The following is a 21,712-nucleotide window of genomic DNA, read 5'->3' on the forward strand; positions in this document are numbered from 1 at the left end:
TTCAAAAATTTTTTCTAAATTTTTTTTTCTAATAACAATAGATCGTATAATAATAAATAAGGCAGATATTGTATAAATAAAACTTTTCAATTTTTTTTAATAATAACAATAGATTGTTATGGATCTTTCGGGATTTTTTTTTTAAATTTTTTTTTTCAATAAACCTAACAAAATCTTACAGAAATTTTTTTTTTAATTTTTTTTTCTAATAATAACAATAAGTTGTATAATACATATAACTGATATTGTATAAATAAAATTCTCTGATTTTTTTTTTTAATAATGCCAATAGATAAATATAATAAAATCTTTCAGAATTTTTTTTAAAAATTTTTTTTTTTATAATACATAGGACAGATATTGTGTAAATAAAATTTTCTGATTTTTTTTTAATAATGCCAATAGTTCATTAAAGATCTTTCAGAATTTTTTTTTAAAATTTTTTTCTAATCGTAACAATAGATTGGTATACATGTATAAACAAAATTTTCCAATAGATCGCTATAGATATAACAAAATCTGAATTTTTTTAAAAGTTTTTTTATTTTCTAATGATAACAGTCGATATAATACATAAGACAGATATTGCATAAATAAAATTTTTTGATTTATTTTTTAATAATATTAATAGATCACTATAGATCTTTTTTTAAATTTTTTTTCTAATGATTGTATAATATATAAGACAAATATTGTATCATAAATAAAATTTTCCAATTTTTTTTTAATGCCAATAGATATAACAAAATCTTATGGAAATTTTTTTTACCTTTTTTTAATAATAAAAATAATGTATATTAGAAACTGATAATTTATATCTCATTGGCCTCATCTTGCTTAAGGGTGATAATATCATAAAAATTGAATTCTTATTGGCTGAGATATTTCAATTTGAAGTTTTAACGACAAATGTGATATATCACGTGACCGATAATATGTAACAACTGGTGTAGAAATTCAATGATCATCCAGGGTAAAATTTGCATCCAGGGTAAATGTTCAAAAATCCCGGGTGATCACCCTGGATGCATCCAGGGTAAATCCTGGATTTTTGAACAGTACGGCGTTTGATGATCCAGGGTAAATCCTGGATACATCCCGGGTAGCTACCCTGGATGCATCCAGGGTGAACACCCTGGATTTTTGATCAGTACGGCGCGTCATAGGATATGGGAGGGGAGGGGATGGGAGGGGATGGGAGGGGATTTTAAATGGGCGGCAAGTATAGTACGAGTGGAGTAGTAGCACTAATGTAGTACCAGTTTGTTATGTAACAAATGTGCAATTTAAATTTCGCCGATCATTAACTTATAAACGTCAAATTCTTTATACTCCAAGACTAAAAAAGCAAAGTATAAAATATTCTTAGTAATGTCTGACATTAAGAAATCAAGTGATTGCATCGATTGGTTAGAAAAATCGATTGCTAACGAATATTTCAATTATTATGAATATTCGGAATTCAATAATTTATGTCCGATAGGAAGTGGTTCATATGGAATTGTGGTTCGTGCTAATTGGAAAAATACTGAAAATCTTTTTGCTTTAAAAACTTTCAATCTTGATAAAACTACGCTAAAAGAAGTTATTAATGAGGTATACAATTTATAAAAAGACTTAAAATTTATATGAATTTTTAATTAAATATTCAACTTCTTACATAGATAAAATTACAAAAAAGAGTGGATTTTCATGAAAATATTTTAGGACTCTGTGGCATTACGAGAATAGAAGCTGGTAAGCTTTAGTATATAATATATTTTTAAATGTTATTTTTTTATTAATACGGTATTTCGATATAATCATCACTTTTGTACGTAAATATTCAGAGAAAAAATATTCCCTAGTTTTGGAATACGCCGATGGTGGTACATTAAAAACTTACTTAAATAACCACTTTAATGAACTTAATTGGGATGATAAATTTCAATTAGCATTCCAATTAGCAAGTGCTGTAGAATATATTCATAATTATGATATTATTCATCGTGATTTGGTAATGTATCAGATTTTTTTAAATTATTCGATTTGATTTATAAGATAATTCAAAATTAATGTAAGCTTTTATTCAATTAAAGCATGCAAGCAACATACTTATACGTCAGAAAAGTATTAAGATAGCAGATTTTGGACTATCAAAAAAAATTGCTGAATCAAGCAACATGTCAGGAATGTTTGGTGTTGTGCCATATGTGGACCCAAAAAGTTTTAATAATAAAAAATATAATAATTGTAATGAAGGTGATGAAAATTATAAGTTAAATAAAAAATCTGATGTATATAGTGTAGGAGTTTTGATATGGCAAATCTCAAGTGGTCGTCGACCATTTTATGCAGAGAATGTGGAATATGATATAAGTTTGGTCTTAGCTATACAAGGGGGAGCGCGAGAGAAAATTATTGAAGGAACTCCTATTAAATATAGTGATCTATATACAGGTAATTATAGTTTTTTATTTTTTTATAAATGTCAATTAATAAATGTCAATTAATAATAATATTAATTTATCTATACATTTTAATAAGAATGTTGGAAACATGAGCCAAATGAACGTCCAAATATAAAAGATGTTGTTTTAATTCTTAAGTCATTAACTTTTCCTGATCAATATCATGTAGTTAATAACTATAACGATATTATTGAGGAAAGAGAAAATACTAGTTTATTACAAAAATCTTTGGATATAAATGATGATTTGATACTGGACGATATATTAAATAATATAAGTAATTATGAAAATAGTTCTATCTTACAAGATCAATCATCCATTAAATCAAGTATAGTGGATCTGCTTATTCAAACACAATCAAGAAATTCATTTGATTCAACATTTAAAAATAATATCAATCATATGATTGTTGATGAATTAATTGCAGTTATTATTAAAAAGCATGATGCAGGTCATACTTTTGATCAAATTCAAGAATTAATTAATCAAAAAATACTACAATTAAATCAAATTACAAATAATCTTGTGAACTGGCTTACAGAAAATCAGGATAAACCAAAATATATTTGGTTTTTTGGATTATTTTATTATTATGATATTGGAATAGAAGAAAATAATAGCATTAAGGTATTTGAATTATTTTTAAAAGCTGCAGATGATAATTATTCAATAGCTCAAGTTTATCTTGCTAAATGTTATAATGATGGATATGGAACTGAACAAAATAAAGATTTAGCATTCAAGTGGTATCAAAAAGCTGCAGAAAATGAAAGTATTATAGGACAATTTTATTTAGGATATTGTTATGAATTTAATATTAGTACTGAGAATAATAATAATAAATTTATTGAATGGTATCAAAAAGCAGCCAACAATGGAAATACAACTGCAAAGCTTTATCTTGCAAATTGTTATAGATTAGGAAAAGGAATAGAAAAAGATGAATCTAAAGCATTGAAGTATTACACAATATTATCAGAAAAAGAAATTACAGATGCTCAAATTCAACTTGGAAATTGTTTTTATTATGGAGTTGGAATAAATATTATCGATAAATTTCAAGCTTGTTACTGGTATGAGAAAGCAGCCAGTAATGGAAATATCATTGCAAAACATATTCTTGAACAAAATTATAATAAAAAATCTATTAAAAAAAATAAAAATATAGAAATTAAGATTCATAAAACAATATATTTTGAAAGACTAAGGCAAATTGGAATGAATAATTATAATGGAGAAAAGTTTAAAAAAGCAATTTATTACTTTCAAAAGGCGGCAGAAAATGGAAATAAACTTGCACAATATAATTTAGGTAATTGTTATAGAAATGGTAAAGGAGTAGAAACAAATATAAGAACTTCTTTTAAATTATATCAAAAATCAGCCGAACAAGGTTATAAAGATGCACTATTTCAACTTGGAGATTTTTATGATAAAGGGATTGGAATTGATATTAATAAAGTAACAGCATTTGAATTATATAAGATTGCCGCTAAAAAAGAACACAACGTTGCACAATGCAATCTTGGAATTTTATATGAAAATGGGGAAGTTACAGAAAAAAATCTAGAGAAAGCTTTTTATTGGTACAAAAAAGCAACAGATAGTGGATATGAAGTAGCACAATACAATTTAGGTCAATGTTATAAGGATGGTAAAGGAGTAGAACAAAATAAAAGAAAAGCCTTTAAATTATTTCAAAAATCAGCTGAACAAGGATATATAAATGCACAATATGAACTTGGACTTTGTTACAAATTTGGAATTGGAACTGAAGTAAATAAAACAAAAGCATTCGAATTATATAAAATAACAGCCGAAAAAGGACAAACTAATGCACAGAATGAGCTTGGAATGTTTTATGAAATCGGGGATTGCACAGAAACAGATTTGGAAAAAGCTGTTTTTTGGTATAATAAAGCAGCAGTAAATGGTGATAAATCTGCACAATATAATTTAGGTCAATGTTATAGACTTGGAAAAGGAGTTGATAAGGATAATGGTATAGCTTTTGAATATTATAAAAAATCAGCCGATCAAGAGTATACAGATGCACAATTACTACTTGGATATTGTTATATTCAAGGTATTGGTACAATGGCAAATATTACAAAAGCATGTGAATTATTTAAAATAATTGCAGAAAATGGCGATAAAATAGCACAATATATTTTGGGTCAATGTTATAGACTTGGAAAAGGAGTTGAAAAGGATAATGGTAAAGCTTTTGAATATTATAAAAAATCGGCTGATCAAGAGTATACAGATGCACAATATGAACTCGGACGTTGTTATTATTCTGGAATTGGAATTGAAGTAAATAAGACAAAAGCATTTGAATTATATAAAATAACAGCCGAAAAAGGACAAACTGATACACAGAATGAGCTTGGAATGTTTTATGAAATCGGGGAGGGCACAGAAATTGATTTGGAAAAAGCCGTTTATTGGTATAATAAAGCAGCAGAAAATGGAAATAAATCTGCACAATATAATTTAGGTCAATGTTATAGACTTGGAAAAGGAGTTGAAAAGGATAATGATAAAGCTTTTGAATATTATAAAAAATCGGCTGATCAAGAGTATACAGATGCACAATATGAACTTGGAGAATGTTATTATTCCGGAATTGGAATTGAAGTAAATAAAACAAAAGCATTTGAATTATATAAAATTGCAGCCAAAAAAGGACAAAATAATGCACAGAATGAGCTTGGAATATTTTATGAAATCGGGGATGGCACAGAAACAGATTTGGAAAAAGCTGTTTATTGGTATAATAAAGCAGCAGTAAATGGTAATAAATCTGCACAATATAATTTAGGTCAATGTTATAGACTTGGAAAAGGAGTTGATAAGGATAATGTTAAAGCTTTTGAATTATATAAAATTGCAGGCGATAAAGGACAAACTAATGCACAGAATGCGCTTGGAACAATTTATGAAATCGGGGATGGCACAGAAACAGATTTGGAAAAAGCTGTTTATTGGTATAATAAAGCAGCAGAAAATGGAAATAAATTTGCACAATTTAATTTAGGTCAATGTTATAGACTCAGAAAAGGAGTTGAAAAGAATAATGGTAAAGCTTTTGATTATTATAAAAAATCAGCCGATCAAGAGTATACAGATGCACAATATGAACTTGGACGTTGTTATAGATTTGGAATTGGAATTGAAGTAAATAAAACAAAAGCATTTGAATTATATAAAATTGCAGCCAAAAAAGGACAAACTAATGCACAGAATGAGCTTGGAATATCTTATGAAAATGGGGATGGCACAAAAACAGATTTGGAAAAAGCTGTTTATTGGTATAATAAAGCAGCAGAAAATGGAAATAAATCTGCACAATATAATTTAGGTCAATGTTATAGACTTGGAAAAGGAGTTGAAAAGGATAATGGTAAAGCTTTTGAATATTATAAAAAGTCAGCTAATCAAGAGTATTTAGATGCTTACTTTCAACTTGGATATTGTTATGATCTAGGGATTGGAACAGAAATAAACGTTATAAAAGCATATGAATTATATAAAATTGTGGCAGAAAATGGTAATAAAGTAGCACAATATAATTTAGGCCTATATTATAGACTTGGAAATGGAATCAAAAAAGATCATGTTAAAGCTTTTGAATATTGTAAAAAATCAGCCGATCAAGAATACTTAGAAGCACTACTTCTACTTGGATATTATTATGATAAAGGAATTGGAGTTGAAATTGACAAAGTAAAAGCTTCTGAACTATATAAAAAGGTATTTGAATTACATAAAATTGAAGCTGAAAATGGAAATAGCGAAGTACAATTGAGCTTTGGTCGTTTATATTATTTTGGTTGCAGTACGGAGATGGATTATAAGAGAGCTATATACTGGTTTAACAAAGCAGCAGAAAATGGTCATGAAATAGCACAGTTTAACATATCTGTTTTCTATATGCATGGAATATATGTCAAAAAAAATGAAATTAAAGCTTTTGAATATTGCAAAAAATCAGCTGAAAAAGGATATTTAGGTGCCCAATTGAACCTTGGATATCATTATTATAAAGGTATTGGGACCGAAGTTGACAAAGCAAAAGCAAATGAGATATATAAAAAATTGTTTGAATTGTGTATAAAAGCAGTTGATAGTAGAGATGATACCATAGAATGTTTCTTGGGACACCTATATCGTGATGGTTATGGAACAAAAAAAGATTTAGATAAATCCATTTATTGGTATCAAAAAGCTGCAGAAAATGATAGTTCAAATGCACAATATGAATTAGGAAAATGTTACGAATTAGGAATTGGCGTAAATAAGGATGAATTTAAGGCTTTTGAATTTTACAAAAAATCAGTTGAAAATAGATTTCCGGAAGCAAAGTTTATACTTGGATATTATTATATAAATGGTATTGGGACTGAAATTAATAAAGAAAAGGGATTTGAACTATATAACGAAGCGGCTGGTAAAGAAAACAGTAGAACTATACAGTATTACCTTAATAATGATAATGATGAGTTAATAAATAATTTAGATGAAATCAGTAAAATTAATTATTGGTACCACAAAGCTGCAGAATATGACAATAAATATGCATTATATAAATTAGGTGAGTGTTATGAATTAGGAAAAGGCGTTGGTTTTGATGAAAGGAGGGCATTTGAGTTTTATAAAAAATCTGCTGATCAAGGATTTATAGATGCTCAATATAAAATTGGATATTTATATAATTATGGGGAAGAAGTTGAAATTAATGAAGAAAAGGCATTTAAATATTATAGAATGGCTGCAAAAGGAGGAAATATTAATGCTCAATTAAGCCTTGCATCCTTTTATGAAAAAGGTAAAGGAATTGAAACAAATATAGAAAATGCTAATTATTGGTATAAAAAAGCTATAGAAAATGGATGTCAAGAAGTTGAAAAAAGCTTAAATTCATTACTATATAATATTCATAAATAATAAAAATATCCAACTTTAGTAGAAGTCAATAATAAATTAGCTCCCTCTTCTTAAAATATATATTATTTTATGTAATCAACTTATTCATTAATTTTGCTTATTATAATAAATCTGAATGCAGAATATAATAAATATAATACCAGAATTCTATTTAATGCAATCTCTACTTTGACATTGAAATGATCAATTTAAGGACTAAATAATTTACAAGTACTACAGTAATTTATATCGCTTACCAAATTTACTGAATTAAAAAAATAAATTTACATTATCTTCAAACTTTTGTATATGTTAGTTGTTACATAAATGGTAAGTTTGTAAAATAAATGGTTTTCTTAAATTGTCTATTATTCCTACTCTTCAGCGATTTATCTGTGGCTGGTCCAAGTAATCTCTTTGATGAAGCAATCATACAGTGTTGACCGTCCAATTTCGCCATTTTCGGTCAGCTGCTTGATATCTCTGTGACGAACATGAAGGAGGACCTTTACTCGGCAGAATTCCTCCCATTGAGATTCTCGACGTAACATCCTTAATTATTCCAAGACCATTAGTTTTATTATTCCAAAATGATGTAAGGTTTTATGTAAAAGAGCTGGATGTAATACAAGTTATCACGACTACATTAGTAAAAAATGATTAAAGATGCATTAATTTCATACTTCGTACCGGAAAGAGGTGAATGGATTAAAGCATATTGTCCAGAACATTTTATACAAATATTATATAGTAATGTATGGTTGAGTAGTGGTGTTAAATAAAAAAAAGCACTTTGATCAAAGAAATAAAAAATTTAGCGCATACTAGTTACTAACAATTTATTATCGATACCCTTTCAAAATATGTAAGATGTCTCAAAATTCAGATACAAAAAAGATACGTTAGTATTCTGCTAAAATAAATCATTATATAAAAAATGTGATTAATTTTTATACTATTGGACTTTAAAAGACAAATGTTACATATAAAGTTTGTAGTACTTATACTTAATTTACCAGAAATCTTGATGTAACGGGTTTTGACAAATTTTACTAATGGAACGGATGGTTCCATTTTATCGAATTTCACTGCGTACTATCAAAATTTCGTTTAATAAAAAAGTTATTTGATTGATGAAGCGATGTGATTTAAATACAACAGCACTCATTATCCAATTTCGTCCCTATTAAAAATTTTTATCCGAATATTTGTGTCTTCCGTAAAAATTCCGTGAAAATGATACATTCATGGATATCCGTGTTAGCGAGTTGAAAATTTCCATGATTTAAGGCTATAAATTCCATTAAAATGATACATTCACGGAAAAAACATGGAAAGATAAAACACGGATCAGATTTTTTACAGGGCGTAATTCCTTAATTCTAAATAAAACTTTTCGTATAAATGGTTAATTTACTTACAACACGCAACATCAAATCAATTTCACAAGCTCTAAAATATATAAATATGTTATTATTTAAATATTTTAATAATACATTTTTATGCATCCCAAAATATCGGAGACAGTCAAAAAATTTTACTATTACTAGCTGTACACATTTATTTTCAGAGCCGGAATTATGATAATTTCGGTCATTGTCCAAAAAAGGTGATAGCTTCCACCAGGAATTATCTTGCTTGAGTTAACATAGATTTTTTTTTATGATAGTTTTTTTTTATATGGCAAAGAACATACAAACATCAAAAAAACAAGATCTAAAGTTTAGTATAAAGCTAACGCCAGATACCTCCCCCCTCATACCAACGCCTTCACCACATACGGTGAAGTTGTGATACTATTACCTACCACACATATAATACGATGATTGAATGTTCAAAAGGACACCAAAATTATCTACTGTACAAATACAATTGAAAAAAATAAAACTCCCGTAAACCAACTAAGTCCCCTAAACTAACTACGTACCTAAACTAAGTTAAAATTTTATGGTTGGAAATATTTTTACTATCTCGTGACCTATTTATCTTCCACTCTCCATCTCTTCTTGAACTCTCTCTCTTTTGGGCTCTTACCTGCTCACCTACCTCCCTATTTTCTTCCTTCACTCGTTTTTCAATTACGTTGTTAAGCGCGTAATATTTTTGAATCACCTCGTGTGATTCTGCGTGTTTAATAAACCATTCTTTCATCTCGAATAAAGCCGTGTTATTTTCGATCTTACAATTTGACCCGTGTTGCTGCAGATGCATTATATATTCGGCCGAAAATTGTCTATCAACCTTCTCTCATTCCATTTCTTCTCCACACTCCTTAAAGATACCTTTCAATTCGTTAATTTTTGGCGATATTACATTGTTATACCTCGCTGCTATATTACGTGGTGGAATTGGAGATGATTTCAGATCATAGTTACAATTGAGCACAATTTTTTGATTGATCGGATATATTAATATGGGGCAAAAACACGCAGACGTGTTAAATCGATCTGGGTGAACACCAATTTTTGTAGATCTATTTGACTTACTGCTAACCGCATCAGCAACCAATTATAGGCTGTAATTTGCGATAAATTCGATCCGGTCTAGAATTGAACAAGGCTTATATAATTTCAATTTTTATTATCCTTTATATATATCTCGGATATTATACATCGCTTGTTAACAAATATAATGTCTTCCGCTTGTAAAATGCAAACTCCTTCATAATTATAAAACTTTTTGTCAAAACTAATAATTAAAATTTGCCACATTAAAATTCCAACACTATCATATATCATTTTGTTTAACTTATAACATTGATCGTTTTAACTTTTTGGTCATATTAACTATAGGTATTACACAAAATAGTGTATTTTTAATGTTCTACTTGACACCTTAGTAATTTTTATAATCCAAAATCTACCAACTTTAACTTTTTCTGATTATATCTGCATTGTGCTATATACTTTATTAATTAAATTAAAATAATCAGAATTATTATAACCACATCACGGTGAATGGTATCGTGCTGGATAAATGGATAGTATTTGTTATTCCAACCAAGTTCATTTTTAACGTACCACTATCAGCATATACCAAGACCAATGAATATTTTCGAATTACATCTGAATATATTATAATAAGCGAAAAAAGATTAAATCGTTGAAAAAAAAAGGAAACTTAAATAATAGGTACATGTTAAAACTTACCTTCGTGATGTCATAGAATCGTAATTTGTTTTCTTGGAAATCAACTTTTTTATGTAGCTTTATCAGTCTATAAAAAAAAGTTAAATTAACAGATGTATATAAAAACAAATATCATTTTTTTTCTAATATATACTTCATTTATGACTTCTTTCAACGTTAATTTATTATCATTAAAAGTTTTTAAAACGAACAATACTCGAACAATCTCTCAGTATCTCTCCAAGACTCTACCATAAGAACCATTTCCTATTGATTGTATATTATTAAATTCGGAATATTCATAATAATTTAAATATTCTTCAATAATTGATTCTAACCGATCAATATTTGTTTCGTTAAAGCCAGTTTCATTTGACAGAGTTTTGACAAAAAAAAAGTAAATTTTTTTTAATTGTTATGCAAATGACGTAAAATAATATAATACGACTAATACGTACTAATATATTATGGTGGCTTAGTTCGTGTAAAAATTTGTTACCCAAAAGGAAAAAGGAAAATTGATGTACAATAATAAATTAGGCGAATCAATTATTTCTGATCCTTTTTTTTTTGACGGGTCGCATATTTCCTTAAAATTAAATAGTTACAAATTTAAATGCTTATTTTTTCAAGATCAGATCGATATTTTGACTTCCCCGGTTTTGCCGATTTCTAAATAGAGGTTTTTTCCCATTATAAATTGGGTAAATTCTGACAGTACAACATTATTACAGTTTAACAGCTGATTCAGAATTCACAAGCCGGGAAATTTGATTGTTTGTCACGTGAATATCTATTATTCAATCGTCAAATTTTATATCAATACGACTCCAGCCCACGATTGATTTAGCCCGGCCCTCATTATGATAGTCAATACTGGACCTTTTTGCGGCGTCGTTAGACGAAAGAAAAATATGGAAGATAGGATAGTTAGATATAATTTTTTTTTGGTTTTTTTCGCTTCCTCCCTCTTTGTTTCTCTCTCACTCGCGTACAATGCTGGTAATGCTTAGTGTTGTTTTTTTTCAATAATAGGCAGTACGATCCCTTCTTTGAGAAGGTTGGGTATAAACTGTTTAACACCGTAAGGCATAACCTGTTTATATGGGTATAGTGTTAGCGTAGTAGTTTCCTTTTGTAAGGGCTCAGCCCACAAACTTATATGGCTCCCGTCATTGTCTATATTTTAATAATAAAATAAAAATTGTGACAATTATAAATTATTACTTGCTGTTTAAGAATTTTCTTTCCTCTTCTTCTATAAGGTTTTTACTTTTAATTCTAATTCTTTTTCACGTGTTCTATTTTCTAAACCTTTTTTTTTCGTGTTGTCGTTATATCATAACAATAAATATAGTCGTTTATCAAATTTAATAATTTAATTATAGGATGCGTAAAACTGAAAAAATTGCGCAAAACAATCTCAGAATTTTTTTAATTATCCAAAGAACAAAGCAACAAGTTAATGAACTTAAAGTCTTCACGCATGAATAAATTCTTTAAATTTATCATAATTTCAATGATAAAATTATGATTACGAATTTAATGATCAAATCATTTTAGTGATATATAGTCGAGACATTAGACATTGTATTTTTCCAATGTATACAAATACAATTGTACGCAAATATTATAATTTTTTATATAGGATTACATTAGAACCAAAAAAAATTATCTCCATTAATTACGGTTAATTGAAATAATTTTATTATATAGTATCAACTACGGTGTTCCTTGACATATTTTAAATTTCGATTTAAATTTAAAAAACCTTCAATGTTTCGAATCTCGAATACGTTCGATCATAAACTTCGTATTTTTCTTTAATTTTTTATCTAGCAGATTATGATATCCATTATCATCATGAGCCTTTATCTTCGTTACTTTCGGTAATTTAATTTTATCTTCGAATATTAATACACAATTTTGTTCTTTTAATATTTTTCTCATATTATAAAATTGTTTCTCTTATAATTTGTAATATCTTTTATATACTGTTTCACTATCCGTTATTATATTAACTTTGTCGATATCGAAACTAATCAACAAAGCTCTTTATTGATGAAATCCAGTATTCTTTATAGCTTAATCGGCAAGTAATGTTGTACTGTACATCTAATCCAATTCCGGTTAGTGAAATTTTAATCTTTTTAAAAAATCTCATTTTTTTTTCTTGAACCGATCTTTTACTTTTGGTTCTTTCTTTTTTCTAAATTTCCTCTTTTGAAACACCTTTTACTTTTTTTTTTTTCTTTTTTTAAAGATTTTTTGTTTTTTTTCTTCTTTCTTTTTTTTTTTGTTTTTTTTCATTCTTTCCCCAATTAGGTTTGGTTTATTTTTCCAAAACCGAAAATTATTAATATTATTTTTTTTATTAATTAATCCTATTGTTTCGGTCTTTTAAGACCGATTTTTTTTATATTATTTTTTTCGGTCCTTTTTTTTAAGACCGTATTATTAATTTTTTTCTTGAATTTTTTTTTCGGTCTTTTTAGACCGAATTATTGTCCTTTTTTTTCAGAATTTTTTTCGGTACTTATTTTTTTATTTTTTCGGATTCCTTTTTTTTTCGAAAATTTTCCTTTTTTTAAACCGATTTCTTTATCCTTTTTCTTTTCCCCAAATTTTTTTTTCTTTTTCTTACGAATTTTTTTATTATTTTTTCTTTCCTTTTTGGTTTCTTTTTTCAACCTGATTTTTCTCTTTGTCCCTCCCCCAATTTTTTTTTTCGTTTTTGTTTTTTTTGTTTTTTCCGGTTGGCTTTTTTTCCAATCCGAAAAATTTTTTCCTTTTCCTTTTTCGGTTTGGCTTTTTTTCTTTCAAGCCGAATTTTTTTTTTCTCAAATACATTCTTTCACCATTTAGAGTTGGATCGGTGATCGGTTCGATGTTGCGGCGCCATGGAAATTGCCTTTTTTCCCGATTCTTATTATTAATAATATTATTATTTTTTAGGTTGTATCAAGCTCTAACATAATTACTTACTTATTTTTTGTAACAATTTTCACAATGGGTCAATTTTTCTGGGATTTTTTTTTTTTCATATTAATTAGTCAAATATTTTTTTTTCTATAACAATAGATTGCTATATTGAATTTCTTTAAGATATGGTAACAATATATATGTATTTTTTTCAACGGAGGATGTAATTTTTTTAATGCTACAATGGAATTTTTTAAAATAAAAAAAAAAAGATATTTTTGTAACAATGTAACAATAAACTACTTATATAAATTGTTTTTGTAATGAATTTGTTTTTCTTGTTTCTATTGTACAGTAGATTTCGGCATTGAATTCAGCTTCGGATTCTTCGTTATGGTGAGTTTCAAAGTTACATACTTCGAATTTTTTTATTTGATTTTTCATTGTAAAGAAACTATTCCTGATTCTTTATAGATTCCTTGGGTACACAACAACAATATATATATATAGCATATATAATCGTAGCGATGATTCTTTCTTCAGAAAAAAATTTTTTAATTTTTTTTTTTATTTATTTTCTTTAAATATTTAAAGTGATAATTTTATTAAATTATTATAAACCTTAGTTTCCTGATGGATGTAGTTTCCATAGAGAAAACTGATATCAATAAAATTGAGGGCTTTGGATGTTAAGTTTCAAAGTTAATTTTTATTAAAAACATTTTTAACGTTTATTTATTTATTTATTTTTGGTGGGTCCTTAAGAATATCGACTAGGATTTGAAATGGTAAGTTTCTTTGTGAAACTTTAAATTTATTTGTAGATTCTTGCTCTGAAGTAATGGGACTAGTATAAATATTTTTTAGTAGATTTAGGATTATTTTTGGCATACTATTTTAACAAAAGATAGTTTAACGTGATTTAACAATTAAAAATATCGCTAAGTAAAAATAAAACAATTTAATATTATATAACTATAAAAAATAATTATCGCTATTTAACTTATTTTGTTATTTGATCGTCATTTACCCACATCGACGAGTCCAATTATTTTGATATATCACATGGCATTTTCATCGATATATCATATATATCTCTTAAAAAAATTCCCGATGTATCGGTCGGTATATAGAATACAACACTAATTTATGAGTTATATATAGTAGATTTTATTGGTTAATAACAAATTCCGTACGAAATTGTTGTTTCGATAATGGTGTAGTTAGCCGAAAAGCGGAGCCGAATTCCTGATTGCCGATCATCCGGACCGGTTTAATCGCAGAAAATCCCCTGATTCCACGACGATCTACGCCTGAGCTGGGTCCGGATCAACGTTGCGGACTTGCGGCTAATTATTTTTCGGCTAACTACACCATTATATTTCGGAGCGTAAAAATTAGTAAAATTAACAATTAAGACAAGACGTATCTTTTAACAAACAAAGAATTGAAAAACACTTTTATATACTTGTATTTAATACTCCATAAAAAAATAGTCTTTATTTGTATTTATTGTTGTTCTTTTAATATTAATAAAAATAATTGGTATTTCTATTTCTGTTTGAAGACAAGACAGAATATAAAATAGCCCAATTTTCGGTCGGTTTGAAGTTTAATTTGATTGGTCTGATCTGTTTGTGCAACACAGCTGAATTCCGAACTTTTCAACCTAACTTTTTTTAGTTCGACCGAAAATAATATCCAATCAGAAATGTGAGGTATTAAGGGGTAAACACATTTTCACGCGTTCCTTTAAAGTTCGAAATTTTACTGGCTAAATTTTGGTAGTACAAAACTGACCGAAAAATACTAATATTTTATTTATTTACAAAAAAAAAATAACACGTAATTGATCAGATTGATCAGGTGGTGGACTGGTGGTAGTTTTTCACGCCGCGTGACGTCATATACGTTATAAAAGAATTCTGTTTTTCTGTTTTTCATTTTTTTTTTTTTCATTTCATACTTTCATACCGCTTAATCCTGTTTTACATTTTTAATATCTCATACTATTATATTCAAAATAATAATACGTTTGTTATATATTTTATATTCTTCTATTTTTTATTTTTATTTCTTATATTTATTATTTCAAGAATATAAGATTTTTTAATAACTAAAAGAGTCTTGTTATTTTCTCGTGACTCGTGAGTGTTTCAAAATTTATTGTTTAAAGTTCCTTGTACTAACAACAACTTTTACCTCTAGATAACCTCTAAAACATCTTATTAACAAGAATAAAATTTATTGTAAGAAACCGCATATCGATCACGTAATTTTCTCTATTTCACCGAAAAAAAGAAATGACGTCGTCGTTACCAGAATTCTTAACCAACTTGAAGCACTCAACAATTTTTCACGTATTTTTTACGTCGGCAGTCGCATTTATCGTTGCGTTTACACTTGACCTGTTTTTTTCAAATTTGTCCTTTTACGTCAGTTATTTGGAGAACTTGTATTATTTGCATTATTGGGTATTGCCTAACAAAGAAGCAAGAGACCGTGGCCGTGGCCGTGGTCGCCGTGGTCGTGGTCGCGGTCGTGGTAGGAGAAGAAGATAAAAAATGAATGAAATATTTTAACGTTGGGTTGGGTTTTTTTTGTCTTCACGATTTGAAATTTGAATCGTAATTGTAATTGGGATGATATTTTTATTTTATTTTATTTTAGTAAGTGGGAAGATAGCGGGTGATTAATTACATATATTGAATAAATTACAATTACGAGCTAAATAATATATACGTGTAAAGTTCATTTCTTAAATTTTTAAAATATCAGTTACTCAGTTGGTTCACAATATCAACTACTTAAAAAATAATTTTTTCGTTAAATAATCGCCTTACTAAATCAATACTCAAATTGATATTGTGATCCACTAAAAATTATTCTGTGATGCTTCTGATCTTGAAAAAATAAATTTTCAGTTAACCCTAAAATTTTTCTATTTTAAACGTAATTCCGAAAGTTACTATTTAAAATTAAGTCTCTACTAGAGTTTTAGATCCGACCTTCGACATTCTCCGGTTCGGATTTGACACCGGGAGATGGCTTCATCCGAATTTATTATATCCGGTTTTATTCGTTTCGTCCATAAGTTTATTACCACATCTATAAACTAAAAATTTGTCCGAATTGGCCTTTGTGATTAGACCATAAATGTAATAAAATTTTTATTTATATTGTTCATACAGTATATACATCGTTTTCCTAACTATATTATACTAAAATCTGGTGGAAATATGGGAAAATATGTATTTTACGTTTTAAATATAAAATTCGATCAAGTAAATCGGGAGCCAATCAGTGTTCTTTTTGCAGAAATGTGATTACCAGCATCAGAGCAGAGCCGTTCGCTTGGTACAGATGTGGAGGGAATTGCGTGCTACCCTCCACCATACCAAAGGATCTGTACTTTTCGGTTCATCACACCGCAAGATCATTAGTACCTGTTTGTGTTAACTGTTGATTACTGGCCCACATCCTTTCAAATCAACATCATCATCATCCAAAATGGGTGATCTAGCTTCCTCTGGAAGTTCCAAATCATGCTTGAGCTGAGTATAGAGGTTACTTAAAGAGATTCAGCTCGTGTTTTTTTCCTCATGATGTAAATCTTCCACAAATAGGAAGCTTTTCATTCAGGGATCTAAGATCGTCGCGACAAATGGTAATTCGCTTGGCAATCCCAATGTGTCTCTAAAGAAAGTAGATAGCTGCACGAACTTTCTTAAGACTATTTTCCGGAGGAAGATACTAAACTAGGTTTATGTCTTCAAGAGAATGCTGAAGATGATACAAGTGATTCAAGTTCTGTTAGTAGTGATGATGATATTTCAACTGCTGGAAATCAACATTGGCAACATATGGGTCGAGGTCGTGATCGTGATCGTGATCGTGGTCGTAGCCATAGCTAGACATACGTGTCCCTCTATTTTCTTGGGAGTGATTTGATAACTTTGATCTCTACCTTTTTTAAGCCTCTACAATAAGTTTTGATCGAACTACATCTTCTTGAAGCATCGATTGAATTGTCTTGAAGAACATGGGTAATTAATATAGTGATCTAGCAACTGATCTTAATTAAGATTTCACGGAGTCGTCCTGCCTGTTATTTAAAACAATTTGAGGCGTGACCTAATTTCTATTTTCTATATCGTAACTGGTAAGATCCAGGAGATAAAGAAATAATAAATCTATCTAAAACATAAAAAGAAAAAAAAAGAATACAAAGTAAAAAAAATAAATTGCATTCTATAAAATTGTTCCGAAGCATTATAAGAATTTAAGAAGGAAGTTCATCCACCCGTGTGTAAATAATTTGATGTAATATAACCCAAAATTGCCATTATACTGGAAAGATTTCAACCATTGTATTCTAGTCATGCGATAAGTGTGCGATCATGGTCGTTGGCGCGGTATCTGGACGCGCGAATATTAAAGATTGATCCATCGTACGTTGTTTCTTTATATTTTTGTGTCTCTCGTAGTATAATTTTTTCTTGCGTGTGGTAATGCCTCGGCTGTGTTCCCAATCTTTGAGTTTATACATATGCTCCTTCCAAATGAGTCTATCCAGACGAGCCATGATGTTAGTGAGGAATGAAGTTAACACTTGTTTGACTAGTGAAAATTTCCGCAAATATCGGTGTAATAAATCCGAAAGTGAAATGGGAATAAATTGGTTTATGAGGAGGTAAATTTCATGTTCGGAGTCGAAGATCGGAGTATAGTTAATATCTTCATCAAGGAAATAGGTGATGGTATTGTCCGAGACTTTGTCCAGGATGATTTCGTGATGCGTGTTAAATTCCAATTTATGTCGGTGCGTTGAAAATGATTAAGCATGAGTTGTAGTGGTTTATTGTGAGTGTAAGAATTAAATGTAAAAGCTTCGGATACATGAGTGGCGTATTTGCTTATATCGCGGTCTATAGGTACAATGTTGGCGTTATTAAAGTGATCTTGTTTAGCTAACTCATCCGCTAAATCATTGTAAGGACTTTGATCTTCGTAAATTTGAGGTTAATTTGTTTCAAGTCTATTAGTAAAATAACTAAACGCCATATGCTGTGGTTGTTGATTTTACGTTCTGAAAATAATTTGTTTGCCGTTTTGTAATAAGAGAGATAATATTTTGAGAATCCGTAAAGATGTGTACGTTACTATGATCGGGAGAACATATGATAGCCGTTAGGAGTCCATATCATTCTGCTTTACAAGAAGATGGTGTAAAAACGGTTTTTCCTTTGTAAGTAATGGACAGGAGAGGGTGTGATGATATTTCTGCCCATCCGTGGTAACTCGTTGATTATCAACGGTACGTGTGATCAGTGATCCGTCGGTATAGAATTTGAGATCTTTTTTTGTGTGATGTTGATTTCAAAAAATTATGATGTTCTTCAGATCCAATAAAACATTGGTCTATGTGATAGGGTGACGTAGTTTTAAGATTAAGGTTGTTGTATTGGTCTTGCGTCGTAGGTTCATTATTTTATTCTTAAAGAGTGGTTATATGAGTCTCGTGGGGAGTAGGATCCATAATTTATATGCGTTAAAATAAAAACTAAGGTTTTAAGTGTTAATAATGAGGAGACCGGGAATATGGATTTCATTTTAGGAACTCTGATATTGGTATACGGGTGATAGTGTTTCGTGTGAACCGATAATTTGAATAGAGTTGATGTTATACATTTTGGACGTAAGTCGCGAAACGCGGTAATGTGGTACATGTTTCTGGCAACCTGCCGTTAAATGATTTTCCTGTTCGTGTTGTAATGGTATATTGATACAGTATAGTGTTCGCAGTACGTAATCGATAGTGCACCGGTGTGATTAACTTTAACTTTGTTCGACAGTTTTACCATATATTCGTTCGTTGGTAAATTCGTCCCAAGTGACGGTCCATTCGTTGGTTGGTCTATGATATACATCACTGCGTATGCGGGGAGTTTATAAAGTAAGTTGTTAATAGTAGGGGGTTGGTTAATCTAAAAAAAAAAAAAATTTAAATTTCGGGGGAAAGCTCTTATTTATATAAATTATGTATCACGTGCATCACGTGATATAATCCGCAGTTCGAATGCTATTTTACTTTTTTTCATTCTTCCCTTTTCCTTCGTTCGCCCTTTCACTTCCCTTCGTACCTTTCGTCTCTCCCTCGTTCTTCCTCTTCCTTTTCTTCTTCTCTCGCACTTTTTGTTGAAAAAATATGTTTTCTCCTTAGATGCGAACTGTCTTTTTTTTTTAATTGTTTGAGCTAATTCTAATACTTGGTTTTCTTACTTTCTTTTAGACGACTTGGTTCTTCGGTTATTTTGACGCGTGGGAATAAAATGGGAAATTTTTTACATTTAAAAAATTTTAAGTCGTTAGCAAAGATATATACAAATTTTAAAGTATAAATAACGAAATTTATAATTAATTTTTGAATATTAAATGCCATCATTTGATCCAAGTAGTTTGTGGGAAATATTTATTATCTTCTTGAATTCCATAACCTACTTGTTTTATTTATTTGTACGTCGTACCTTCTTTACTACTGATAATTTAGCCGTAAGAAATCTTTTATGACGATCTAACTATAGTAACTTTTACAAATTCTTAACTAATCATGCATTTACTCTCCGTGTAAAGTTAACCGTTATTAGGGATGGCAACGGTCGGTCATGGTCGGTCATCGGTCAGTCATAACCGGTCAAGAACCTTTGACCGACCGACCGACCGTTTGACCGACCGACCGACCGACCGTTTGACCGACCGGTCTGACCGACCGGTTAACCGACCGTTTGACCGACTGGTTAACCGATCCTGAAAACGTTTGCGAAACGTAATTTAATTGAAATACTTAATAAAAAACGTTTTCGCAACGTTTTCTATTAAAATAATTAAAAAAACGTTTGCGAAACATTTTTTTTATTAAATTACGTTTCGCAAACGTTTTCAGGATCGGTTAAACGGTCAGTCAAACGGTCGGTTAACCGGTCGGTCAGACCGGTCGGTCAAACGGTCAGTCAGAGGTCTTTGACTGACCGATATCGGTCACGGTCATGACCGGTCATAACCGGTTAATGACCGTGACCGTTGCCATCCCTAACCGTTATAGAAAAAATGTATAATTGAATACCCTTATTTAGTAACAAGAGGTCATTTTATGGGGGAGATTGAAAGATCTTTTAAGTGAAAGTTATTGTAAAAAAAAAAAGTGACTTCAATTTATAAATATACAAATTGTTGATCTCTCCTTTATAAACAAGCTTCGTTAAAAATAAATAGATTTTTTAAATCTAGCTTTTTCTTGAATAAAATGAATAAACAATTGATGTTTCTATTTATAATGAGTAAATTAAGTGTAGAGAAATGGCAAATTTCGGTTTATTATAAGTTAAAATAGTATAATAGTAAAAATTTAAGGGAATTGCTAAACGTCGCCTGGGCGATTGTCGCCTGGTTTTTTTTTCAAATATGTCACATGATGTACAATATATAGAGTAAATTTATTAATCTGATTTTTTTTAACTTAGCTAATTTTTGATCGGCTAAACTTAAATTTTAATATTTGCAAATAAAATTTCATTAGATAAGATTATTTCGAATAAATATGTTTGCAAAAAATTTTTTTTTAAAAAATATCTTTTGCGATAAAATTTTAAGTCACACATTTACAATTTTAAAGAAAAAAATCGTATTTTTGATGAATTGATACAAATAAAAGAAACAATAACAATAAATAAAAAAGATAAGTAAATTACAATGATCAAGGAGAAAGATGCTAATAAAAAAATGAAATAACAATGGAGTAATGGAAAGTAATAGAAGATGAAAGGAAGTAAAAAAGAGTAGTGAGAAGTGATAGGAAACAAAATGGAGAAATAGGGCATGATGGTAGACGAAAAGGTGTGATGGGAGACGAAAAGGTGTGATGAGACGATAAAGAGGAGTGATGGGAGACGAAAATGAATGATGAGAAGATGAAGAAAAGTAATGGGAAGATAAAGAGGAGTGATGAGAAGATGAGGATGAGTGATGGAAGATGAAAGGAGTAATGGGAAGATGAAGAGGGGTGATGGAAAGATAAAGAGGAGTGATGGGATATGAAAGGATGAAAAGGAGTGATGGGAGACGAAAAGGAGTGATAGGAGACGAAAAGAAGTGATGAGAAGATGAAGATGAGTGATGGGAGACGAAAATGAGTAATGAGAAGATGAAGAAAAGTAATGGGAGACGAAAAGAAGCGATGGGAGTCAAAAAAATGATGGGAAGTAGTATTTGTTAGATACAAAAGTA

At 29.3% G+C, this 21,712-nt stretch overlaps 2 protein-coding genes across 2 annotated transcripts; both read left to right on the forward strand.

The window, feature by feature from the left end:
- Positions 1-1,371: 1,371 nt before the first annotated feature.
- On the forward strand, positions 1,372-7,400 carry OCT59_026583 (uncharacterized protein; the record flags this gene model as incomplete). The annotated part of the gene is made up of 7 exons (XM_066143255.1): positions 1,372-1,596; positions 1,665-1,737; positions 1,830-1,996; positions 2,079-2,439; positions 2,527-4,104; positions 4,267-4,452; positions 4,807-7,400. The coding sequence occupies 7 exons, from the start codon at positions 1,372-1,374 to the stop codon at positions 7,398-7,400; spliced, it is 5,184 nt and encodes a 1,727-aa protein (XP_065992791.1).
- Positions 7,401-16,974: 9,574 nt separating this feature from the next.
- Positions 16,975-17,343, forward strand: OCT59_026584 (uncharacterized protein; the record flags this gene model as incomplete). The annotated part of the gene is made up of 3 exons (XM_066143256.1): positions 16,975-16,995; positions 17,072-17,096; positions 17,162-17,343. The coding sequence occupies 3 exons, from the start codon at positions 16,975-16,977 to the stop codon at positions 17,341-17,343; spliced, it is 228 nt and encodes a 75-aa protein (XP_065992792.1).
- Between the last annotated feature and the right edge of the window lie 4,369 nt (positions 17,344-21,712).

This window comes from Rhizophagus irregularis, chromosome 6 (assembly GCF_026210795.1).
Source record: "Rhizophagus irregularis chromosome 6, complete sequence".
In the NCBI taxonomy this organism is placed as follows: Eukaryota; Fungi; Glomeromycota; class Glomeromycetes; order Glomerales; family Glomeraceae; genus Rhizophagus; species Rhizophagus irregularis.